The 22367-nt window shown below is 31.1% G+C and overlaps 1 protein-coding gene across 6 annotated transcripts in view; it reads left to right on the plus strand.

Moving 5' to 3' along the window:
* Nucleotides 1-22367, plus strand: part of PHF14 (PHD finger protein 14) — a 171952-nt gene that overhangs the window by 138499 nt on the left and 11086 nt on the right. For 4 of the 6 annotated variants that reach the window (XM_006911949.3, XM_025046822.1, XM_025046823.1 and 1 more), the window contains one exon: nucleotides 17895-18099. The exons of 1 other annotated variant lie outside the window; for it this stretch is intronic. In XM_006911949.3, coding sequence (XP_006912011.2) covers nucleotides 17895-17969 — 75 coding nt within the window. In that variant the 3' untranslated portion in view covers nucleotides 17970-18099. Of the gene's footprint in view, nucleotides 1-17894; nucleotides 18100-22367 lie in introns of those variants that run through there. One more of the 6 variants, XM_025046830.1, reaches the window with a different exon arrangement.

Here is a 22367-nt window from a genome sequence, read left to right on the forward strand (position 1 = left end):
ATTCCCATACCATCCTATGCACATTCCTATACATGACTATACACACCTCTGTACAGCAATTTTCTCATACCCCTACATTCATCCCTACATACGTTCCTACATACACCCCCTACACAGCCCTTCACAAGACCCTACACTACACATACCCTGTACATACACATACACACTCTACACTAAGACAAAACTTACCCTTCTTATCTGTAGTATTTGTGATGTACCCTGTTTTATTTTGTTCTATTAAATTTCACCTTTAAGACAAATATTGTTCACAACTCACTAAACCCACATTTTGTCTAGAACAGAGAGTGCATGCTATTATACAATACATCCTGACTGATATATAGATCTATATGTTTTTGCTAGGTGTCTAGGCATATGAATACAGATACAAAAGTAAATGTAGGTAACCTAGAAGGAATTAATAATTTGTTATATTTCTAATTTTGTGTAAGGTTTTCTTTTTCAAGCTTTTTGTGATGTGATCTTTCATTGTTCAGCAATGAAGAGCTATAAATGTATAAGTTCCTTTTCCTCTCACCATATGATATATAAACGGTAAGAATATCCTATGCAGAAATATTCAAAGAAACTAGAAGTCCAAGGAAAGAGGTTTAAATGATAGGATATGAGGTTCATATAATAAGGTTAAAATTCCTGTATTTCATGTTATATAAAGGGCTTCATGCCACTAGAATGGAAGTAGGTTGTGAATTTTGGCATCATCTGAAATGGTCACTAACTACTTATTGACACTGAAAAATATTTAATTCCTGGAAACGTCTTTGATATATGGTCAGTCTTGTCATGTAAATGTCAAGAAGCCAGTCCTATTTTCTGTTACGTTTATTATGTGTGAGGTAAACTCTTTTATTATATCTATTTCTATAAATTGAAATTAAGTGAAATATGCCTGATTAGCAAGAAGTTTGTAGTCAGTATCTACTCCTCCACTTAAGTAGCTCTGCCACTCTGAGTAAATTCCTTAACCTGAGTTTCAATTTCTTCATTAGTAAATACCTGATAAGCATGTTCTGAAGATCAGAGAATAGCATATGTAGAATGTCTAATGCAGTTTAGGTCCCATTAAATCCCCCATAGATGTAACACATATTGTGATTATTATTATAGCTGTTATTATTGTTATTGTTAATCTCATGCTTGTCTTCATTTATGAGTAAAGCCAAGCTATTTTGTTAAATATATGTTTGATTTTTCATAATCCAAAAGATAAGAAATGCCTAAAAATTTATAGAGGCTCTTTATATCATTCTTACCGTCAAAAAAGATAGCTTGAGAAAAATAGTATCATATATAAATTTGATTATAGATTCATTTTTCCTTACTTATAACTATGGTCTCTGGATTAACATGAAATTACAGCATAGTACTATTTCACAGTTTTTTTTTCAACACAGGATTATATGAATACTGTATTTTCTAAGTATCTCAATTTTTAATTTAGGCACTAAGTATTGAATTTAATATGATTTTATATTTTTGCTCATAACAGAGATCAGTAGCTAGTATATTGTGTGCTCAGACTTACCTATAAACAGGTAATGTCTGCCTTTAAAATTCAGTTTTAGAATTATAAAGCATTGACCCAGGGAGAGGGTTGGTTCCCCAAGATTATTTTTGGAAAACGCCAGTTTTGCTTTAAGTTTTATTAATAATAGTATAATTCTCATTCATTTAGAATAGTTGGGATCTTAGAATTTAAATCTAGAAGTGACTCTATAGATCAAATAGTAAAATTCTCTTAGACCTAATTTAGTTAAGAAATCTGGAGTTTCAGAAGATTGGTAAATGAATTGTCATAGACCCATAAGTAGCAGGGTCCAGATAAGGACTTTGACTTTCTGTCCCCAGGTCCATTGGCTTTCCCTGTACAGTGCTGATATCCAATGCTCATTTATGTATATTTGTGGTTAAATCTCTTACAGTGCCCACACAATTTCAAAATATTGTATAATTTCTATGATTAATTGGACTTATTGTTTGACATATGTAGATAGGGTATTTTCTTATTTTGATATAAAATAAGTTGTTTTAAAGTTTTCCTTGAATTTTGTAACACTCTGAGTTTCATCAAGAGCATAATTTGATATATACTTCCCATAATGAGGTTTAATCTATATACAGATTTATTCTTTGCAATTATTGGCTTCATTTTGCATCAGTGTTATATGTGAATTTCTTAGTATTTTTGTGTTTTATTTTTTAAACCTAGTTTGAAGTTGTTTGTTTCTAGCAACTGTAAGTTTTTATACTTATATGACTTCATTAGTGATATTGCTGTTCCTACTTGATGTTTGCTTCTCCTTACCATTTAGTCTCTCAAATTTTAAAAATACTACTCATGAAAGAATAAGAAATACTAGTATATTTTCCTCAAATTATAAGACTATGAAAATTATTTTTCTACAGAATTTTAGGTGGCCATCTTTTGAATATCTAATATCAGAAATATCAAAGTAAAATAAACAATTGGCTTAAGCCACAGCTTAACTGGTTATTATTTTTACATTAGAATTTCTTAGATGTGTTTTTTTGTTTTGCTGCTACAGATGCTTCTCAGATAAAGCAAACTGTTTTATTAAGTGTACTGTAACAACAATGTTAAATTTATTATCAGAGCAGAAACATGAACAGGAACCCGTATTATCCCAAACACATAAAGTTACAAATTTTAAATTTTCTTAGTAACCCTTAGGTATTCTCAAATTTAAAGCTGGTAGAAATATTTGATGTCCTTTTCTCTTCTTATACTAGTACACATAGCAATTATTCACTGCTCCATACTGGATCATTTTTTATCTGCATCTTGTGTCTGTTCTGTTTATATAGAATAAATATTTATGTCTTCTCACTTTTATGAACTAAGAGATACAGATAAAATAGGTTTGAAGTATCAGCTATAATTCATTGCTTGAAAAGAAAGGCCTTATGCTGATATTGTAGGGAAGAGAAAACTAAATCTTTTCGGCAGCAAGCTTATAACCAAGATAACATCAGCATTTTCCTTCTTGAAAATGTATCTTACATATATTAAAGTAAGGAAGCAGTATTTTATTAAAAATAGTATGACAAGTTTAACTTATCAATATCACAAACTTAGCTTCAAGAAAATCCTGTGGTTTTTTTGCTAGGGAAAAGATAATGGTAAGATTTTGTTTTAGTCAAATTTTCGTTATATAAGACCATAAAAAAAAAATTCCTAAAATGTAAAAAAAAAAGTAAAATAGTTTTTATGTTAGTGGTTTATAGTTTCCTACTTTAAGTTCTCAAAAAAATTATCATCTTATATAAATATAGTGGTAAACTACATTAATTGGCTAACATCATAAAAGTTATCAATTTGCAAAATCTAGAATTTTATTTTCTGCTCACACATAAAATGTAGCCCTGCTTGCATGTTTTTGTAAAGTTAAATATTTGTGTAGGATAGGAACAAACTAATCATACAATATTTGATATATATTACTGAAAAATAGGAATAAAAAACATTTTAGTTAGAAATATTCAACATGCTTTAAGAATCCATATTTACATTTTTTGGTTTTGACTTGATATAGCCATTTTCAACAATGAAAAATAAAAATGTTATTAAACTATGGTCTGTATACTAAAATATGCCTTTAAATAAATTTTGAAGATGGTATGCTACAGTGATTCATAAATAAGTAAAATATACAAACTTCATTTAGCATAAATGTTTTTTATAAATGGCTGTGCAGCATTATTTTCATTATTATTTTTTTCATATTGCCAGTTATCTATGGTGTGTTTGGTAAGAAATTAAATGTCAGGTTACTTTAAGAGCAGCATTTTTAAACATACTGATTATTTTGTTTTCATTATGGCAAGTAATACATATTCACTATAGATCATTTGGAAAATGTAGAAAAATGGATAAAGAAAATAAAAGCTGTAATCTGCCTCCCAGAGATTACCACTGTTAGCATATTAGTGTATTTCTTTCTGGCTTTTCTTCTTGCCTTCATTTAACAAATATTTACTGAGCATCTTATAGGTGTAGGGCCCCATAATAATTGCTGGACTACCATGGTGTTCATGGCAGGATATAACTCACCCCTGTCCTCTTGACCCTTGTAGTCTATCAGAGAATATAGACAAATGAGATGAAAGCTATAGAAGAACCAAGGTACTGTTAAAACTAGTAGCAGGGGAACTAACCTGGTTTGATGGGTCTCAGCAAATATTTTTAATAATTTTAGAATATGGTATGAGTCTTTTCTAGATTCTCATCCTATTACAGGTATACATTCTCACTTACTCTCTCTCATATTTTAAAAATTCCATTGGCCACTTCAGTAACAATGTAGAAGGAAAAACAATTCTTGTGTGCATATAGCCTTTATATCTGAAAAATTTACATTGTTTTAAAAATCACAATGGTATCATTATCACTGTTATAAACTTAAATAGACTGAAAATGAGCATATCTCCAAAGTGTCTATTAGGCAATTACTCCACTATAGGTAGAAAAGAATTTAGCATTTCCAAATTATTTATACGATAAGATAAAGTTTCTGATTCACTTATTATATTTTATGGAAATATTTTATTTTATTCATTTTAACACTACTATTGTCCTAAAGCAAGTATCACCATTTTATAGCAATTTTGTAATAATGATTTTAGATTAATATACTTAATTTAATCGAATTATTTAGACCATTTTTTAAATCAAATAATCATGTCCTTTGTTTTTACCATTGTGAAATATTCTAATGAATGTGAAAAAATAACATGTATTATAGATACATGTAATAGTACCATAATCCTATTTGATTAAAGTAGCAAATTAAAAATGTCATAGAATACTTTTAATTTTTTTGTTTCACTTCTATTTTTATTTTATTCTATATATTATACATTACCATATCTTAAACTTGTATTAATTTTAGAAAGCAAACTAAGGAAAATATAAAAGTATATTTCATGTTGAAAAACTTTTTTAAAAAACTATGGCAAATAAGCTCTTGAATGTGTTGAGCCTAAAGTTTTCATCATGAATTATAATTAACTGTTTATATTAACTATATTAAAATATTTCATTGAAAAGTCTACACTTCTGAAAGTATGTTTTATAACATAATTTCTAGTGTTTTAGTCAAAATGTGAAAATTCCTACAATAGAATATTTACATATTACAATTATATTTTGAAGGCAAATAATTTTGGTATGTCTAATACCTTACTTTTGAAATACCAGAGAAATGTCAGATAGGAAAAAATCTTAGTTCCTTCAAGAAGACTCTCTCTATTTCTTTAATGTTTCCTTTGACAAACATGTTGTAATATCTCCCAAGTCTCTCACAGACTCTAACCTTGACTTTATCCCTTCTCCAGCTATTGCTTATCTTTGTACTGCAGCAAAACTTAACAATTATTCATACTCAGTACCTCCATTTTCTTTAATTCCTTCAAAATTATAAATGTTTATAAAAAATATGTGAAAGAGTGCAAACTATTATATACCTACCGATTACAGTCATGTAGAGAAAATTCTCAGAACATTAAATTGAAGTTGGGAAGATTATTCTGATATGACTGTTTATTTATGGTTAGGAGTATAAAGCAACATATATAAACATTTTTAAAAAAGCATTTATAGAACTCTACTATGTGTGAAAGTTGTTCTTTTATATTATACATTCTGTTCCTGTCCATGTGGTCATTTCCAGCATAACTAAGACATACAAACCTAAAAGGAGATGCTGAAAGATAACTACTTACAGTAAATACAGAAAACTCACTTTGTGCAAATCAGTGCTGCAGTTGTGTGTGGTTTTTTAAATTATTATTCAAACTGAAAGTCTTAGAGACCAGATGAGAATAGATTACATATTATTTTTAGAAGAGGAATATTTTTATGCCGCAGAAAAGGTTTGATTAACAGAGATATAAAAATATAATGCTTAACAAAAAGCCCAGCAATAGTATTGTCAGCAGCCCAAGAAATTAGGAGTCATTCTACCATGATTCTTTTAGTCTTTCCACCATGGTTCTGTGGTTCAAAGATGGCTACTTCTAGTCATGACATACACATTTCTGAAGTCAAAGAGGAAGGATAAAAGTACATAATGGCATTTCCCATTCTTTCTTTAAACGATTTCAAACTAGGCTTTGATCCCTACTACTTTACTGAAATGGCTCTTGTCTTAAAAGTGTCTTGTCCCTCAAAATCTCTTCTTTTGTCAAACTCAATAGTCATGCCTCTGAATCTTATCAGAGTTTTCAACATCATTTGACAATGTTGACCATTTTTCCTTTCTTGAAACATTTTCTTATCTTGTTTTCTATGACCACCCCCATTGTCCCCTAATTTCTTCCTTCTCAGTACTCTTAACTGAATCCTCTACTTGTACCCAAGTTGTATGTGGCTTAATCCTTGGAGCCCTTTTTTAATCTACTTATATACCATTCCCTAGATGATTGCATTTGTCTTGTACTATCTATATGTTGAGACTTAACAAATTTCTAATACCAGCTTGGAATACTTCCCCCAAAATCTGAATTCACATATCCAAATGTTTGCCTGATATTTGCATTGAATAGCTAAAGATTATCTAAAGCTTAATGTTGCCAAAACAGAATTCTTGTTTCCTGATCCTTCCTTATTCCCATCACAACTTTCTTCTCTTATAGTCTTTCCTAGCTCATTTCTACCATTTTTGGGTGCCCAAAACAAAGGAATCATTCTTAATTATTCTTTTGTTTATTTCCCATGTCTACTTATCAGCCCGCTGTGACTCCAAACTTCTTTTTAGTCCTACTACTACTATAGTACTTCAAGCCACCATTGTTCTTTTTCTTTTTATTAATGTTATTGGGGTGACATTAGTTAATAAAATTATATAGATTTCAAGTGTACAATTCAATAATATATCATATGCGTATTGCATTGTGTGTTCACCACCCAAAGTTAAATTTCCTTCCATCACCATATATTTGACCCTCTTTACCCTTTTCTACCTCTTTCCTTCCCCCCTTTCCCTCTGGTAACCACTAAACTGTTGTCCATGTCCATGAGTCTCTGTTTGTCATGTTTGTTTGTTGCTTTCAGTTTTATATCCTACGTATGTGTGAAATAATATGGTTCTTGACTTTTCTGTTTCACTTAGCCTGATAATCTCAAGATTCATCCATGTTGTCACAAATATCAGTATTTCATCTTTTCTTACAGCTGAGTCATATTTTATTGTATAAATGAACCACATCTTTGTCCAATCATCTGTCATAGGACACTTCAGTTGCTTCCAAGTCTTGGTCGCCATGAATAATGCTGCTATGAACATCAGGGTGCATGTATCTTTACAGATAAATTTTTTCAAATTTTGGGGGTAGATACACAGAAGAGGGATTTCTGGGTCATATGGTAATTCTATTCTTAAGTTTTTGAGGACCCTCCATACTGTTTTCTATAGTGGATGTACCAATTTACATTCCCACCAAAGTATGAGGGTTCCTTTTTTCCTCACGTCCTCTCCAACACTTGTTGTTATTTGTCCTGTTGATTATAGCTATTCTAACAAATGTGAGATGGTATCTCATTGTGGTTTTGATTTGCATTTCCCTAATAGCTAGTGATGTTGAGCATCTTTTCAAATATTTGTTGGCCATTTGTATGTCCTCTAGGGAGAAGTGTCTGTTCAGGTCCTCTGCCCATTTTTTGATTGGAACGTTTTTTTTGTTGTTTTTGAGTTGTATGAGTTCTTTGTATATTTTGGATATTAGCCCCTTATTGGAGGCATATATCTTCTCCCTTTCAGTTGTTTGCCTCTTTATTTTGTTGGATGGTTTATTTTGCTGTGCAGAAGCTTTTCAGTTTGATGTAGTCCCATTCATTTTTGTTTTTACATCCCTTGCCTTGAGGTCAAATTCATAAAATCCTCTCTAAACCCAATGTCCATGAGTTTAGTACCTGTTTTCTTCTATGTGATTTATCGTTTCAGATCTTATAGTTGGGTCTTTGATCCATTTTGAGTTAGTTTTGGTATATGGTGACAGATAGCAGTCTAGTTTCATTCTTTTGCATGAAACCATCATCGTTCTTGATCTGAACTATTGCAGTAGCCCTCTGCCTTATCTCCCTATTTTCATTTTTACATAACCTTTATTCCTTCTTTATACTGTAACCAAAATAAGCTTAAAACTCAGAATCAAATCATATTACTTAAATTCCTAAACCCTCCAATGGTTTCTCATTTTTTGCAAATGGAATAACCAGTATGGCCTACATAGTCACACTTAACATTTAATCTCATGCCATATGTGCTGACTTTTCTGATATTCAAACATACTGAGTTCATTTATACTGCAAGGCCCTTGCACTTGTTACCTATGCCTGGACATTCTCTTCTCACTGAATTGTACATGACTGGTTCCTTCAAATCATTCGGGTCTCAGTTTGAATGTCACCTATTAGGTAGAGAGACTTCCCTGACTACCTTGTCCAAGAAAAAGTGTGTTCCCACACTTTGTATCTTTATCTTCTGTTTTTTCTACTATATCAAATTATGAAATTTAAAATGTCATTGTATGAAATATTTTTTCTAATGTCTCATAGCTTAGATTATGGAATATTGAGAAAATTTTTTACTTATAGAATAATTAATTGGTCATAGAAAGTATTGATTAAATGAATGTATTTTCAGGCAAGCTTTATAACTCATTTGGAACTTGTAAAATGGCCTACTCTATTGAACCATTTTATAATATATCAATGCATGGTTTCATGGTAACTGTTTAAAGCAAACAGTTTAATATATTTAATCTCTTTCTTAAGAAAGCTAAATAATATCTAAGTGATAATAAATTCAAGATGTAGAAGTGTGGCTGTTACTTTTACACTGATTATGAAATACCACTATTAGATAATTTTTGTGTGGAATTTTTTAAAACAGTATTTTTAATTTTTCTGAAGCAAAGTCAACTTTTTTCATGCATGAAAAATTAATGTGCCATAGGAGATATGTTACTTGGACATCTAATGAGCAATTAATTTCCAATAAAACTGTGAAGATTAATGGGTTCACTCTAGGAAGAATAGCACTCAACTTGAAATAGATATTTGAGGCAACTTAATCTGCTCACTTGGGAATAAAGTTTTAAAAATTCACTTTCTAAACATGTTTATTTCTGAAAGATATCGTCCTCAATGTTGAGTTTACCTTAATAGAAGATTAGTATATGTTACATTAAGAAATATTTGTTTTTAAAGATTCATAATACTAATCTTTGGGCATGTAGGAGGGTATATTATTTTGATATGGTAGCCCAGCATGTAGAATATTAATCCTTAAAAAAACAAACTCTCCATATGTATTGTCATGGTTCACTTTTCTTCTCTTTCACATTTATATGCCTGATGAACTCTATCATATACTTTCTCCATTTCACTGTAATTATGTGGACACTTGTCTCCCACATGGGAACATGGGCTCTTCTAGGCAGCAAAACATTTTATTCATCTTTGTCATTTCCATCACCTTGCCCCGTGTCTGATACACCATCATTGTTCAATAAGTTTTGTGGGAGCAAGAAAGGAAGGATTCTTGGAAGAATTAAGATCTGCTTAAAATTAAATGTTTAAAATGAATCCAAAAAAAAAAGGTCCTTTAGGTTCTTAAATGAGAAGATTGTTTGATCAATACAGACAGGTCTTACAAAAAAAAATCAAAATGGTTCTTTAGGTTTCGATTTACTAACATTTTCATTTTGTTTTGTACACAATCAGGTCTCTTAGATCAAATGATGCTTCTATGGAGAAATGTATTGTTAAGGAAAAGTACCTCTTTTTCTCTAGATAATAGAGATTATTTTGAAACCCCTGATTAAAGGTACTGAAATAAAATGTCAGTATTACTAAGAACATCTGCTAACCCCCAAAAAACTACAATGTGATACTAATAAAAACAGGTCATGAAAGAGATTTGACTTTGGGTGCTGAATACACAGTTTTACACTTGAAAGTCTATATAATTTTATTAGCCAATGTCACCCTAATAAATTCAATTAAAAAAAAAAAACAGGTCATGTTGTATTTTACAATATTATAATGTTACAGGTTAAATCTTGTTCTAATTATTTTTAAACTTCGTGAACTCAAAAAACATGACAATAAATTTCATGTAGGAAATATCACTCAGTATTACTGAATGACTTTATGATTTTACCAACAAGATGTGAATACTTGTTGATAGTATGGAATCTGTAACGAGCTTTTCATATCACGGGAATGCTGAAACCTCGTTATCCATAACTCTGATTACCTCTGAATACTATATTGGCAAGAAACTTTATAGTATTTAAAACGCAAGTATACTTATTTCTAAATCAACTAACAAAGATTATTTGTTTGCTTGTCTTTTTACTTGTGTTATTTAGATGTTAAGTCAACTATAGAATTTATGTGGATTTTACCAGTTTTGCAGATAATGTCTTTTTTTCTGATTCAAAATCCTCTATTTTATTTTGTCATCATGTCTCCTCAATTTGTGAGTTACTTTTTCCCTGCCTTTCAGGACCTTGATGCTTTTGAAGAGTACTATACATTTATTTTGTAGAATACTTCTTAATTTGGATTTATCCAATATTTTATAATGATTAGATTGAGATATGCTTTACTGGGAAGGCTACCAATTCCAGTATCATGGTTATTGCTTATATTAATGAATAAATAAAATATCCTATAAAAATATTTTCCAGCTGTATAATGAATTCAGTTCTTGTTGAATAATTTCTAATCATAATAATGCATAGTAATGTCTCTGAAAATTTTAATGAGTCTATCACTGATTTTCTTTTATTCCAACCTGGAAGTCTCTTGGCAATGGAACTATAATTTGGCAGGTGATCTTGCATATCTCCAACATTTTAAACATTATTTTTATCTTATTTTAATTTGGTAGTATTTTTTAAACTCCTGGGAATTTATACCTGTATGTGTATATTTAGGACAAAAAAAATTTAAAAAGCATAAATTTAGAAATGTCTCCTTGTGTACCTATGGGGAAAATATATATATTGTCTTTAAATATTAGCATATTTTGGATTTTCGGAATGTTTCATTTAGTAAATAGTAGATGATTTCTGCAAAAATATTTTCTAAAGAACTTCTTTAAATATGTCTTTGTATACCATAAACTTGTATTTAGTGTATATTGGACATCTGTATCCTCATTTAAAAATATGTGTTGGCCCATTATGGAATTGGAGGTTTTCTTGAGAGGGGGATGTCTTTTTTTCTAGAATCAGTGCTGACTATACTCCAACTTACCAACCTAAATACTTCAAAAGCAAGTAATATCTTTTAAACCAAAAATGTTATTAACAAAGGGAAATTATCAATGTGGAACCTCTAATGTCGATTTCTAGCATATACTTATATGCTTATTTCCCAGATATTAGAAGTCTACCTGAGAAAGAGAGGTGTTTGTTTTTATCTTTAAGACTATAAGCTCCCCAGGGGTTATCAAACATACTCATCATATGAGAATTCATCTGTCAGAAGAAGAAAAGAGTATGATAGTATTCTTGGCCCCAGCAGGTTAGCACCATGTCTTAAACATATCTTAAATATCTAAAAATTCACATAATGAAAGTTGTGCTTTTTTTCATGTTTATGGGAAGATTATAAACTTATAAATTTGAGTTTATGCTCATTAAGAGTCTACCACTTACCATCGGTCATTCATTTTATCCCACCTATTTTGCTAGACTCTTACCTTCCACTCACTGATTTTTATTTCCTTTACTATAAATAAATATGCCCTCCGTAGATGGCTCTGCAAATCCCTACGGTCTTTATTCCCAGGTCAGAGAGATTCCCTCTTGATCCGAAATCATACTTAGGAAATCCAAAGTCTTATTTTTAACTGCCCATTTCCATACTACCAAAAGCCACCACAAAGAAGTAAAAATTGACCAGAGGAACTGAAGACTTAGAAAAGCAAACCTACTCCACTATATCTGCTCCAGAATCACAAATTGGAAAGATAAATGATGGCTCAACAAATAAAATAAAATTATTAATGTATTCGTATACATGAAATTAGAAATTCATTATCACTTTTATCTATGTTACTTGCTATTAAAGGATATGATTTTGTAATATTAATTAAAGGGAGATTTCTTTGATTATTTGTCTTTCATTTGAATCACTAAGTAGGGAGAAAAAGACAGAAATTTATAAAATAACTCTATTCTGTTTAATGACATATGTGTTTGAGCCAGGTTTACTAAGAACCTCCCTAGTTACTTTAATTTTACAATATAGCTCTAGACTTTCTAATTAAATATGCAACTTATGTCATAAGAAAAAACCTCTTATGCTTTTCACAGTAAATTTAATTAAGCATTTCTTGTAAGTTCATTTCGGTATCTATCATGGCCCACTAAAGTTGGAATTCAGTCGTAAAATGGTAGATTAATTGCCTTTTGTATTAAATGAAATAAGAATCTCGAATATGCAAAGTCAGGAAATTTAATTGTGGTCTTCAATTGCTTATTCAATGCATTGGAAAACTGAAAGCAGAAGTACAGAAAAAAGGGCCAAAGGTTGTTAAATGTAGCATATCACACACATTTTGCACTTTACTTAATGATCCAAGTATTTATTACTATGAAGTAAATGCACCATTTAAAGAATTATGGTGGAATTGTAAAACGTTAAAAAGTCTAATTAATTTTAGTCTGAAGCATGCAGCGTGCTCCTTTTGCCTAAAACATTTTCATTATCGTCAGTATTTTTCCAGTTATTAAGATAAATTTTTCCTCATTGAGCAGCAGTAGCATATTTTCTATATTAAAAGCACAATCTTAAATCTGGTATGCTTTAATGAATAAAAGAAAGTTTTTCATCATAGATTGGAACAATATATTGTATTTTGTCTTTCTACCCTTCTGTAACTAACAGAACAGGTTAAGTATGTCCATATATATATATATATATTTGCTAGAAACAACACACACACACACATTTAAAAGAAGGACCATTATTAAAGCATATAGATAATTTTGACTGTTCGTTTCAATCCAGTTACAACAATTCTTCTCTGATTAGTTAGTGGCATATTTAAAATGTTAAGAAAATATCATAAGGAAATAGAAATACTTTAACAGTGCTGAGCTGCACCTTCTCACTTCATTTTACTGTTGGGCCACCATGTGTCTTTGTCTGCTGTGAATAGCAAATTCAGTTAAGTAAAAACAATTGACATCATTCTCTTTGTAAACATAGACCCCCCCATTAGGCTTACTTATTTCTGGAAATACTTCAAATGGCCTTATTAGAAAGGGATTTATTAAAAGAAAGCTTATGTTTTCTCACTGTGAAGGTAATCCATGCTTAGAGTAGAAAAAATTCATGAAAGCACAGACAAGAAAATAAAAATTAACATGAACCACCATGAACATTTAAGGTACTCAAGAAGAAATTTAGTTGTATATTTTCGATGTAGGAGTTACAGGTGCCTTTTGTTTTTTTCCACATAAAATCTTTATGCAAATTTTGCACTTAAATTGAACTTAGAAAGATTTCATTAAGTAGCCATTTTTATTTTTTAATCTTTTTATTTTGAAATAATTCTGCTTACAGAAAAGTTGCAGAAATAGTACAAATATTTGCCATTTGCCCTTCCTCCAGCTTCCTGTATTGTTACCATCTTCTATGACCAAAGTAAATTATTGAAACCAAGAAATTAACATCAAGACAGTACTATACTGCATGAACTATACTCAAATTTTGCCAGTTTTCCCACTAATGTCCTTTTTATGTTCTAGGATCTCACATTGCATTTAGTCATTATGTCCCCATAGTCTCTTCCAGTCTGTGATAGCCCAAGTTTTGTCTTGTCTTTCACAACCTTGACACTTTTGAAGACTATTGTGATGTTTTCTCATGCTTAGGTTGAGGTTGTAATTATTGGGAAGGCTCCTAGAGACCAGAGTTGATGTGCCCTTTTTATTGCATCATACCAAAAGATTAATGTTAATACATAACACTGGTGATGTTAACCTCGATCACTTGGTTAACGTGGTTTTAGACAGGTTTCTCCACTATAAAGGTATTTTTAAACCCATCTTTAAAGATACAAAGAAGCAATGGGGAAAGTTGTTGCTTTGTATATATAGTTCTGCCTTTAAAATAAATCATTTTATACTTGGCAGTCTACAGGATAAATACATAGTTATTTATACTTACAGACTGTAATTTAAATCTAAATATTACCTGAGCAGTAGAAATTTCAGCTGTTAAAATAATTGGTGTTTGTTTGGAATTGGTTACCTCCTAAGAGACAGGAAAAGCAGTTAGATAGTTCTATTAAAATTGGCATTAATTCTTTGAACTCTTATGTGAGCTAAGTCAAATTTGTAAATAAGGAAAAATAGAAGTCATCTTTATTGAAAATGATGATGCGAGCTGAATAATATTTAAACAAAATCTTGCAAGTTTTATTCAGTCGTAAGAGGGATTTAGTTTAGATTAAAATGGCAGTGTTTTTCCTTATTTCTGTTAGAAGTCGTCTTAGTCTTATGTTGCCACCTGGAGCATTAGACCATAATTACATGGTCCATATGTACCTAGAAATTATCATTCTCCTTATTATAACAATGCTGTCACTATAAAAAGAGCAGAAAGTCTAAGAAGCCACATTTAGTTATCTGACATTATGAGTGTTATTGTTATATGAATATGTATTATTGAAATTCCACATGTAACTAAGGGGACATGTAACTAGCAGATCTAAAAGGTTGTTACAAACAATGTGTTTTTTGGAGTATGAGTTAACAAGCTTAAACATTAAGAGGTAAATCTGTCTACTTTCCAGTAGCCCCAAAGGATACATTTTCTTGCTGGCTGCTTCAGAACACTTCATGAAACAAATATCAGACTTGTCATGGCTGTCACTAAGAAAATGATCTGTGTGGCAAGGGTCTTTCATTGGGAAACAAACAGATGTCTTATCTCAGCAAAGACTGACAAAACTCTGCCATCTATCAGAAAAAAAATTTGCCTGTGTTTAATATTGGGTAGTAAAGAAATACTTTGGTAAAGAAAGCTTTCTTTCTTTGCAGGTTCATTCATTATACAGTCATTTGTCAATGATACTTGGTTTGCTGCCTGAGCTAGTTTAATGATTTTATTAATCTTGAACTGCATATAAAATTCTTACAAAAATTGACCTGCAATGTTAGAAACACAAATTAGCATTTCTCCCTCCACCTCCCCCCCACCAAAAAAAAGGAAACTTCTATAATCCTTTCTGGAGCTTTATTGTCTCTAATTCTAATGCTTTTATTTATGACGATAAAATCTATTATTGTTATTTTGATTATTTTGATAGTTATACTATAGCAGTTATGATTGGTTATGCTCTAGCAGTTAGGGTTAAATAATCTTTTCTACATCTAGATCACAGCTATCCTTGTACAAAGGAAGAAAGTGATTGGTTCTTGTTAAATGGTTTAAAGGCATAGAGAGGCAAAATATTTAAAGATAGGTCTTCAACATAAAGAAAAATGTGGAACAGTTTTTGCACCTGTCCTGAACAGGAGGCAGTGTTAGAAGAGACATATATTTATAAGTCATTCTTTTTTAAATTAAATTTATTGAGGTGACATTAATAAACTTATATATGTTTTAAGTGTACGATTCAATAATATGTCATGTGTGTGTGTGTGTGTGTGTATTACATTGTGTGTTCACCACCCAAACTCAATACCATTCTATGTTACTAGGAAAAATTCAACAATAAAAAGACGGGCATTATATTAAGAATTTAATATATGAAAAATTCAACAATAAAAAGATGGGCATTATGTTAGTTAAATATGAAAGTAAATCTTATAGATACTTTCTAGCCCTCAAGGTTATTATTAAGCCTTTGCATTTCTATTTTAACTTAAAGCATCATTGAAGGTTGCTAGGAAAACTAGGTAACCGGGCTTGTTAAACCAGTGAGTCACATTAGTGTGGGAAGTTAATAGACTGTCCACATGATAAAGGCTCCATTCTTGTTTATATTAAAGGATATGAGCTTGCTAATGGCTATCTTGACTGATGTTGCTTCAAACATTTTTGCTTATTTCTGTTTTCAGTACTGTTTTAGTAAGTTAATATTGCTAGAAGTGTGACTTTTGGATAAGGAAGGATATTGTGCTTTTTAAAATTACATATTAGTTTAGGCACATCTCTCTTTTACTCACTTTTTTACTCCACTGTTTCACATAGTTCAGAAAACATGTATTGGACTCCAACTATATACTAAATTTGCCCTATATACTAAATTTGTTAGATGGTAGGAATATAAGACAAAGAAGATAAAGCCCTGCCTTGATTAACAAACAAATTCAGTGCTACCTAACAGAAATTTCTTACTACTGTTACCTGCTGATTTAAAACTTTCTGTCAGTGTCTCACCTGAAGAAGGCAGTAGAAAAGGTAGAGTAACATATGCTTTTTATTAGGATGTAATTAAAATGTAATGTCTAGAAACTCATCTAAAAGTGAAAACTACCTGTTTATTAATAGATTTTCAAGAGTTAACTGAACATAATATCTCTATTCAGTAGAGATAAATTGGAAAAAATATTAAACAAAATATAGTGGTTTTTATGCTAGAAAAATATATTAAAATGACATTGTCAAAGTAATATTCAAAACATTGCCCTTTGAATCTCACATATCTATGACAACTCAGGTTCATTGATAATATAATTTCTCTAGTTTCTTGATGTTGACAAAGTCTAAATCACAAATGCTGTTGTATATAAAGGAAGCTTTCTTCGCCTTAATGTTTAAAGGCAAAGGTATGGTTTTTCATGGAAAACAAATACACATATACATACACACACCTTGATTTGCATTCGTTTATAAAGTCAATTTACTAAGCAGAGCTCAACAATTAATTGAATTGAATTGAATTTGGTTTTATAAGATATAGAGATGCAGAGTGATGTGTTTGGTCAGACTGACGTTATTACTGTTGACAAGAAATACTCAAAAAATTGCTACTCCTGCTTTAACTTAGTAAAGAGTTAGGCAGTGCTTTTTACTTCAGATAATAAAAGTGAAAGATATTGAGAAATCAGAAATATTAGGAAAGTAAGACTGCTTTGTACTTGGTATTGTTGAAGGAACAGTTATGATGAGAGGGGTTTCAAATGGTAAGATGAAATATAGTCCAAACTCTCAATTATACTTTGGAGGTCACCATTTAATACTGAATACAAGATGCACTTCATTCTTATGGAAGCAGACATTATGATGTCACTTTATTCATCATGTTCCACAGGATCCAGTAAATTATGCGGCCACCACTTAGAACTGAAACTGTAGAAGGTTATTTAAGCATTCTATAGCCTGACATGCCCATGTTTCCTATTTTAGAGCTGACTGATCTTCACATAACATATGGTGGTACAAGTAATTGGAAAATTGGCAGACCTGTCAAGAAAATATGCTAGATGAGACAAAAATGCCATGCTGGAGCACATACAGTGTCTCAGAAGTTAAATTTATTATTTTTATCAAACAGTGAAGTAAAAATACCTGATTCACCCCCTAAAAAGGATACTTTTTAGTGGCAGATGTTTTCAAAAGTACTTTTTAGGTCATTGATAAAATAAGTTGCTTTTAAAAATATATCATAGAAATTTTTAGATAATGTGTAGTATAAAACAGCACCCACTGCAAATATTTAAATGTTACATAACTTTACCATTTTGTTTATAGCCTTTTCCCTAGGATTACTGGAATCACAAGTCAATTCTTCAGAGAATTAGAGTTAAAATGTATTAAGTATAGCTGATAAAATGCCCTAAAGTTTATATTTTAATGTTTTCTAAAATTTGTTTCACAGGAAGATGAAAATGAAGCTGAAAGAAAATATATATCTCAGGAGCTCAGCATGGAACAGAAAAATCCAAAGAAATAAAGGATTTTCTGTAGTGTTTTGAAAAGTTTGCAACTTATGTAGTAGCAGATAAAATTTCTAATTGTAAAATGTTAAATTGTAAAATCTTAATTTGCAAAATGTTCTGAATAAAGTTGAAAATGAAATAGGAGCTTGCACTTGGAATTTGTATGTTTTTTAGAGCAATTTAAACTTTTATATAAAAGTTAGACCTTTAAAATATTTTTTAAAAAATTCTTAACTGAAATTTGAGAATAGAGATAGAATTTTCTCTTATCTCTAAACTAAGTGTTAGCACATCTAGATGACCTGAAAGAAAACTCTGAAAGTTTTTTATCCCCTTACTAGTCTCTATTGTCTTCTTCAGTGGCCGTACCAGAATTCCAGTTATTCATATAAAGGAAAGAACAGCGTAGTTCATAAATGAACAGGGAACACAAGCATGCGAAAACACTTAAAACCAACCAGTGCCACAAAATGAAATACCATTTTCTGATAATGGCAACTTACATATTGTGTAATACTCTAGGATTGTAGGTAAAGTCTAAAAAAGAGATGATAATTTAACATTTTCTGTGGTAGAAGTAGGGCCATGATTTTTAATTCATAAAATATTTACTAAAGACCTACTATGTGCTGGGCCCTACACACTTTTCCTGGACATGTCAAGAACAGTTTCTGTTTGTTTGGCTTAGGAATTTTCTAAATTTCCTTTTATTCCCATCTTTACTCATTCTTAGAAACCAGCTATTTTACTTTTCCTGGTTCTAATTTCCAAGCTATCATTTGCCAACTACAGCAGGAACAGAGAATCTACTTGCTATTTGCAGAGGCAAATGTTTTTGACAGATGTCTTTGTTTGATTACTTAAGGCGCAGAGTTTCTTAAAATGAGACACAGAACTTTAGGAAGCTTATGAGAGAATATCAGCATACAACTTCTTTCCTGTGAGAATGGAATCTATATACTTGCCCTGGAGCGAGAGTTTTATACCTGCATCTGACAAGCTCAATAAAGGTGTGACCACAGAACATGCTGTCAGCTGTGATACAGCAGCTGAAATGGGAAAAACTGCAACTAGACAAGATAGGAAACTCACTGTTGTATAAACCTCAAATAATGAAACATAACCGCATATCAGGAAACATCCCACAGGCTGGACTCCCTCAGAGAATTTAGGAGCAAAGACTTTGAGTCATAGAAAAGTCTGAGAAGTCAGGTGAGAGTCTGCAGAAGGCTTTTGCAATAAGTAAAAACTAAAATTAATTTTGACTTTTTCTCTTTTTTATTTTTGAAATCGATATCAATCTATTTCAAAATGCCCATATTATCATAGATTGGAATTACATTAATAATGTCACTTCTGAAAAGCAATAAAAAATGATTCATATTATAGCTGAAATTTATTATACTTATGTTGCAGGTACTGTGCTAATGCTACTTAGTGTGCATTATGCCACTAATCATTCCAATACACATATACGATAGTGAATGTTATCCTTCCCATTTACCAATAATCAATCTGAGGCTTAGACAAGGGAAATAAGTTAACCAAGTTATGTAGTTTGTGACTGGCAGAGCAAGACTTCAAACCCAAGGAGTCTCACCGCAGAGTATCACATTTTATTACTGTTAAATACATACTAATACTATACCTCTTTCGATCCACTATCTTCCCCTAAAATGTAGTCTTTCTTGTTAGCACCCGATTCAACAACTGTTACCTCTCTTATTTATTTTCCCTAACTTCTTAGCCACACTTAACTCATTTTGAAGACTTTGACTTAAGTGAAATGATTATAACTACATTTCACTGGCTCCAAAACAGAAAATCCTGCTTTGTTTTTTTTGTGTGTGTTTTTTTTACATTGAGCTACGATGGAACATCAAGTATCAAAGCATTTTATTACCTCTCTATGATTTTTCAATAACTTTATGGCCATATTTTTCAGTAGGCTGCTCATTCAGTTATTAGTGTGCTCTCATCTCAATACTTTAAATCTAAAATAAGTTTTTGATTATAAGAGGCACAGTGACAGCTAACCAGCAGACATTTAAAATATTTATATTTAACTGATACCTTTAACCACTTAAAACCTGTGTTCCTTTTTAAAATTTTTTCAAAATATATATTCCTTGGTTTAGGACAGTGAGTAATAAAGTAGAATCACTGTAAATTTCCTTTAGGAAAAATTTGCCATATGAGTTTCTCAAATGTTTAGGGTTATGTAAATCTTATTATAATGCTAAAAGATTGCCCACATTAAGTGACTGTGACTAAGCTAGTTACTTTATTTGAATCAAATAAAAAAATGCATATTATATATATATAGAGAGAGAGAATATTACATATAAGGACAGAGAGAGGGAGAGACAGGAAGAGAGGGAGAGAGTATTAGCTCAGGCTGCCATAACAAAATACCTGCGTTGGGTGGCTTAAACGACGGAAATTTATTTTTTCACAGTTGTAGAGGCTGGAAGTCCCAGATCAAGTTCCAGCAGGTTTTGGTTTCCAGTGAGACCTCTCTTCCTGACTTGTAGATGGAGGCTTTGCAGTGTCTACATATGTCTTTCCTCTGTGTGTGCACGTGGAAAGAGAACAGGCAAGCTCTCTGATGTCTCTGTTTATAAGAACACTAATTTTATCAGATCTGGACCCCAACCTTATGACTTCATTTAACCTTAATTACTTCCTTACTCCAAATACAGCCACACTGGGTTAGGGTGAGTATATTAGAGCTTCAATATATGAATATGGGGTGGGGGCACATTTGGTCCATAACACATTATTTAAATTAGTCCAGACCCCTCTGTTACAACAATTCTGAGTTATGTTAAGGAGCGCTAGTACAAAGTCCTAATGAAAAGTCTATAGTAATATGGATTATATATAGTTAGGGTCTTTACAAAGTTAATAATTGGAATATGACCTAAAATTGATTTCTAAAGAAGAAAAACCACTCGACAATTATATGTACCTATTTTAACTCTATATCCTCATTACTTAAGTCATTTTCTGACTCATACTAGACACTGCCACTGTAAGTCAGTGTGTAACTAATAATATGAAATACCTAATGGACAAAATTCCTTTTTACCTCATGATTCCTGTATAATTTCCACCCACTCAACCAATGTATTCTCTTCATGTTAGTTATGGAGCTACATTTTTTCATATCTTCTAAGAATTTAAAAGTAAAACAACTTTTAATCAGTATTTTTCTCTGTCATACTTATGAATAGCATTTAAAAAATTTATTCAGAATTCTCTTTCCTCAGGTCTATGGAACAAACAACAGAAGTAAGAAAAGGTGTTATGCTGTTCTCAAATGGAAAGTGCTAGGCACTGAGATGCCCAAATTCTTAAATTCATTCCGTAGAACTTTACTGAGACCTGCCTGCTCTATGCCATGCACTGTCATTGGGGATTCAATAACAAACTCCTTCCGCTGTCACTGTCTTGAAATTCTTAATACTTTTTGAATAAGAGACCCCACAGTTAAATGCACTCAGCCTGCAAATTACATAGTAGTTAGGTACTACTAACATGTATTGCTTTTACTCTTTAAATCGACTTTGCTAGAGTATAATTTACATACAAAAAACTTGCACCAATTTTTAAACGTGTAGGTCAATAAATTTTGACAAATGTATATATCTATGTACTCACCACTCCAGTCTAGATATACAGCATTTTCATCACTCCAAAGTTTTTTGTGCCATTTTGTAATCATTCACAAATCCTGCTGTAGCCACTGATCTGCTTGTTTTCTCAGTTTTGCATGTTCTAAAATTTCATACAACTGAGATCATTTTGAATGTATTCTTCTGAGTCTGGCTTTCTTCAGTCGGCATAATTTTTTGATTCATCCAGGTTATTGCATGAATCAGTAGTTTATTCCTTTTTATTGTTTAGTACTTTTTCATTGTATGAATATACCACAATTTTTGTATCCATTCACCAGTTGCTAGACATTTGAATCGATATATAAAAAAAGGTAAAATGGCTAGTACATACATGTAAAGATGCCCAACATCATTTAGTTAGAAGGAAAATTCAAATGAAAACCATAGTGAGTTGTCACTATTTATTCATGAAAATGTCTATAATTGTGTCATCCAATCCAGCCACTAGCCACATGTGGCTATAGGCACTTGAAATAGGACTAGTCTGAATTGAGATGTGCTATAGGTATAAGACACATATAAGATTTTAGTGACTTAGCATAAAAAAAATAAAAGGTCATTAATATTTATTCCGATTACATGCTGAAATAATATTTGAATAGATTCAGTTAAAATATATTAAAATGAATTTAAACTTTTTATTTTTTAAATAGGGTTCATAGAAAATTTTAAATTACATATGTGGTTTCCACTGCATTTCTACTGGACAGTCCAGGGCTATAATTCAAAGTC

Source organism: Pteropus alecto, unplaced genomic scaffold (assembly GCF_000325575.1).
Source record: "Pteropus alecto unplaced genomic scaffold, ASM32557v1 scaffold21, whole genome shotgun sequence".
Lineage (NCBI taxonomy): Eukaryota > Metazoa > Chordata > Mammalia > Chiroptera > Pteropodidae > Pteropus > Pteropus alecto.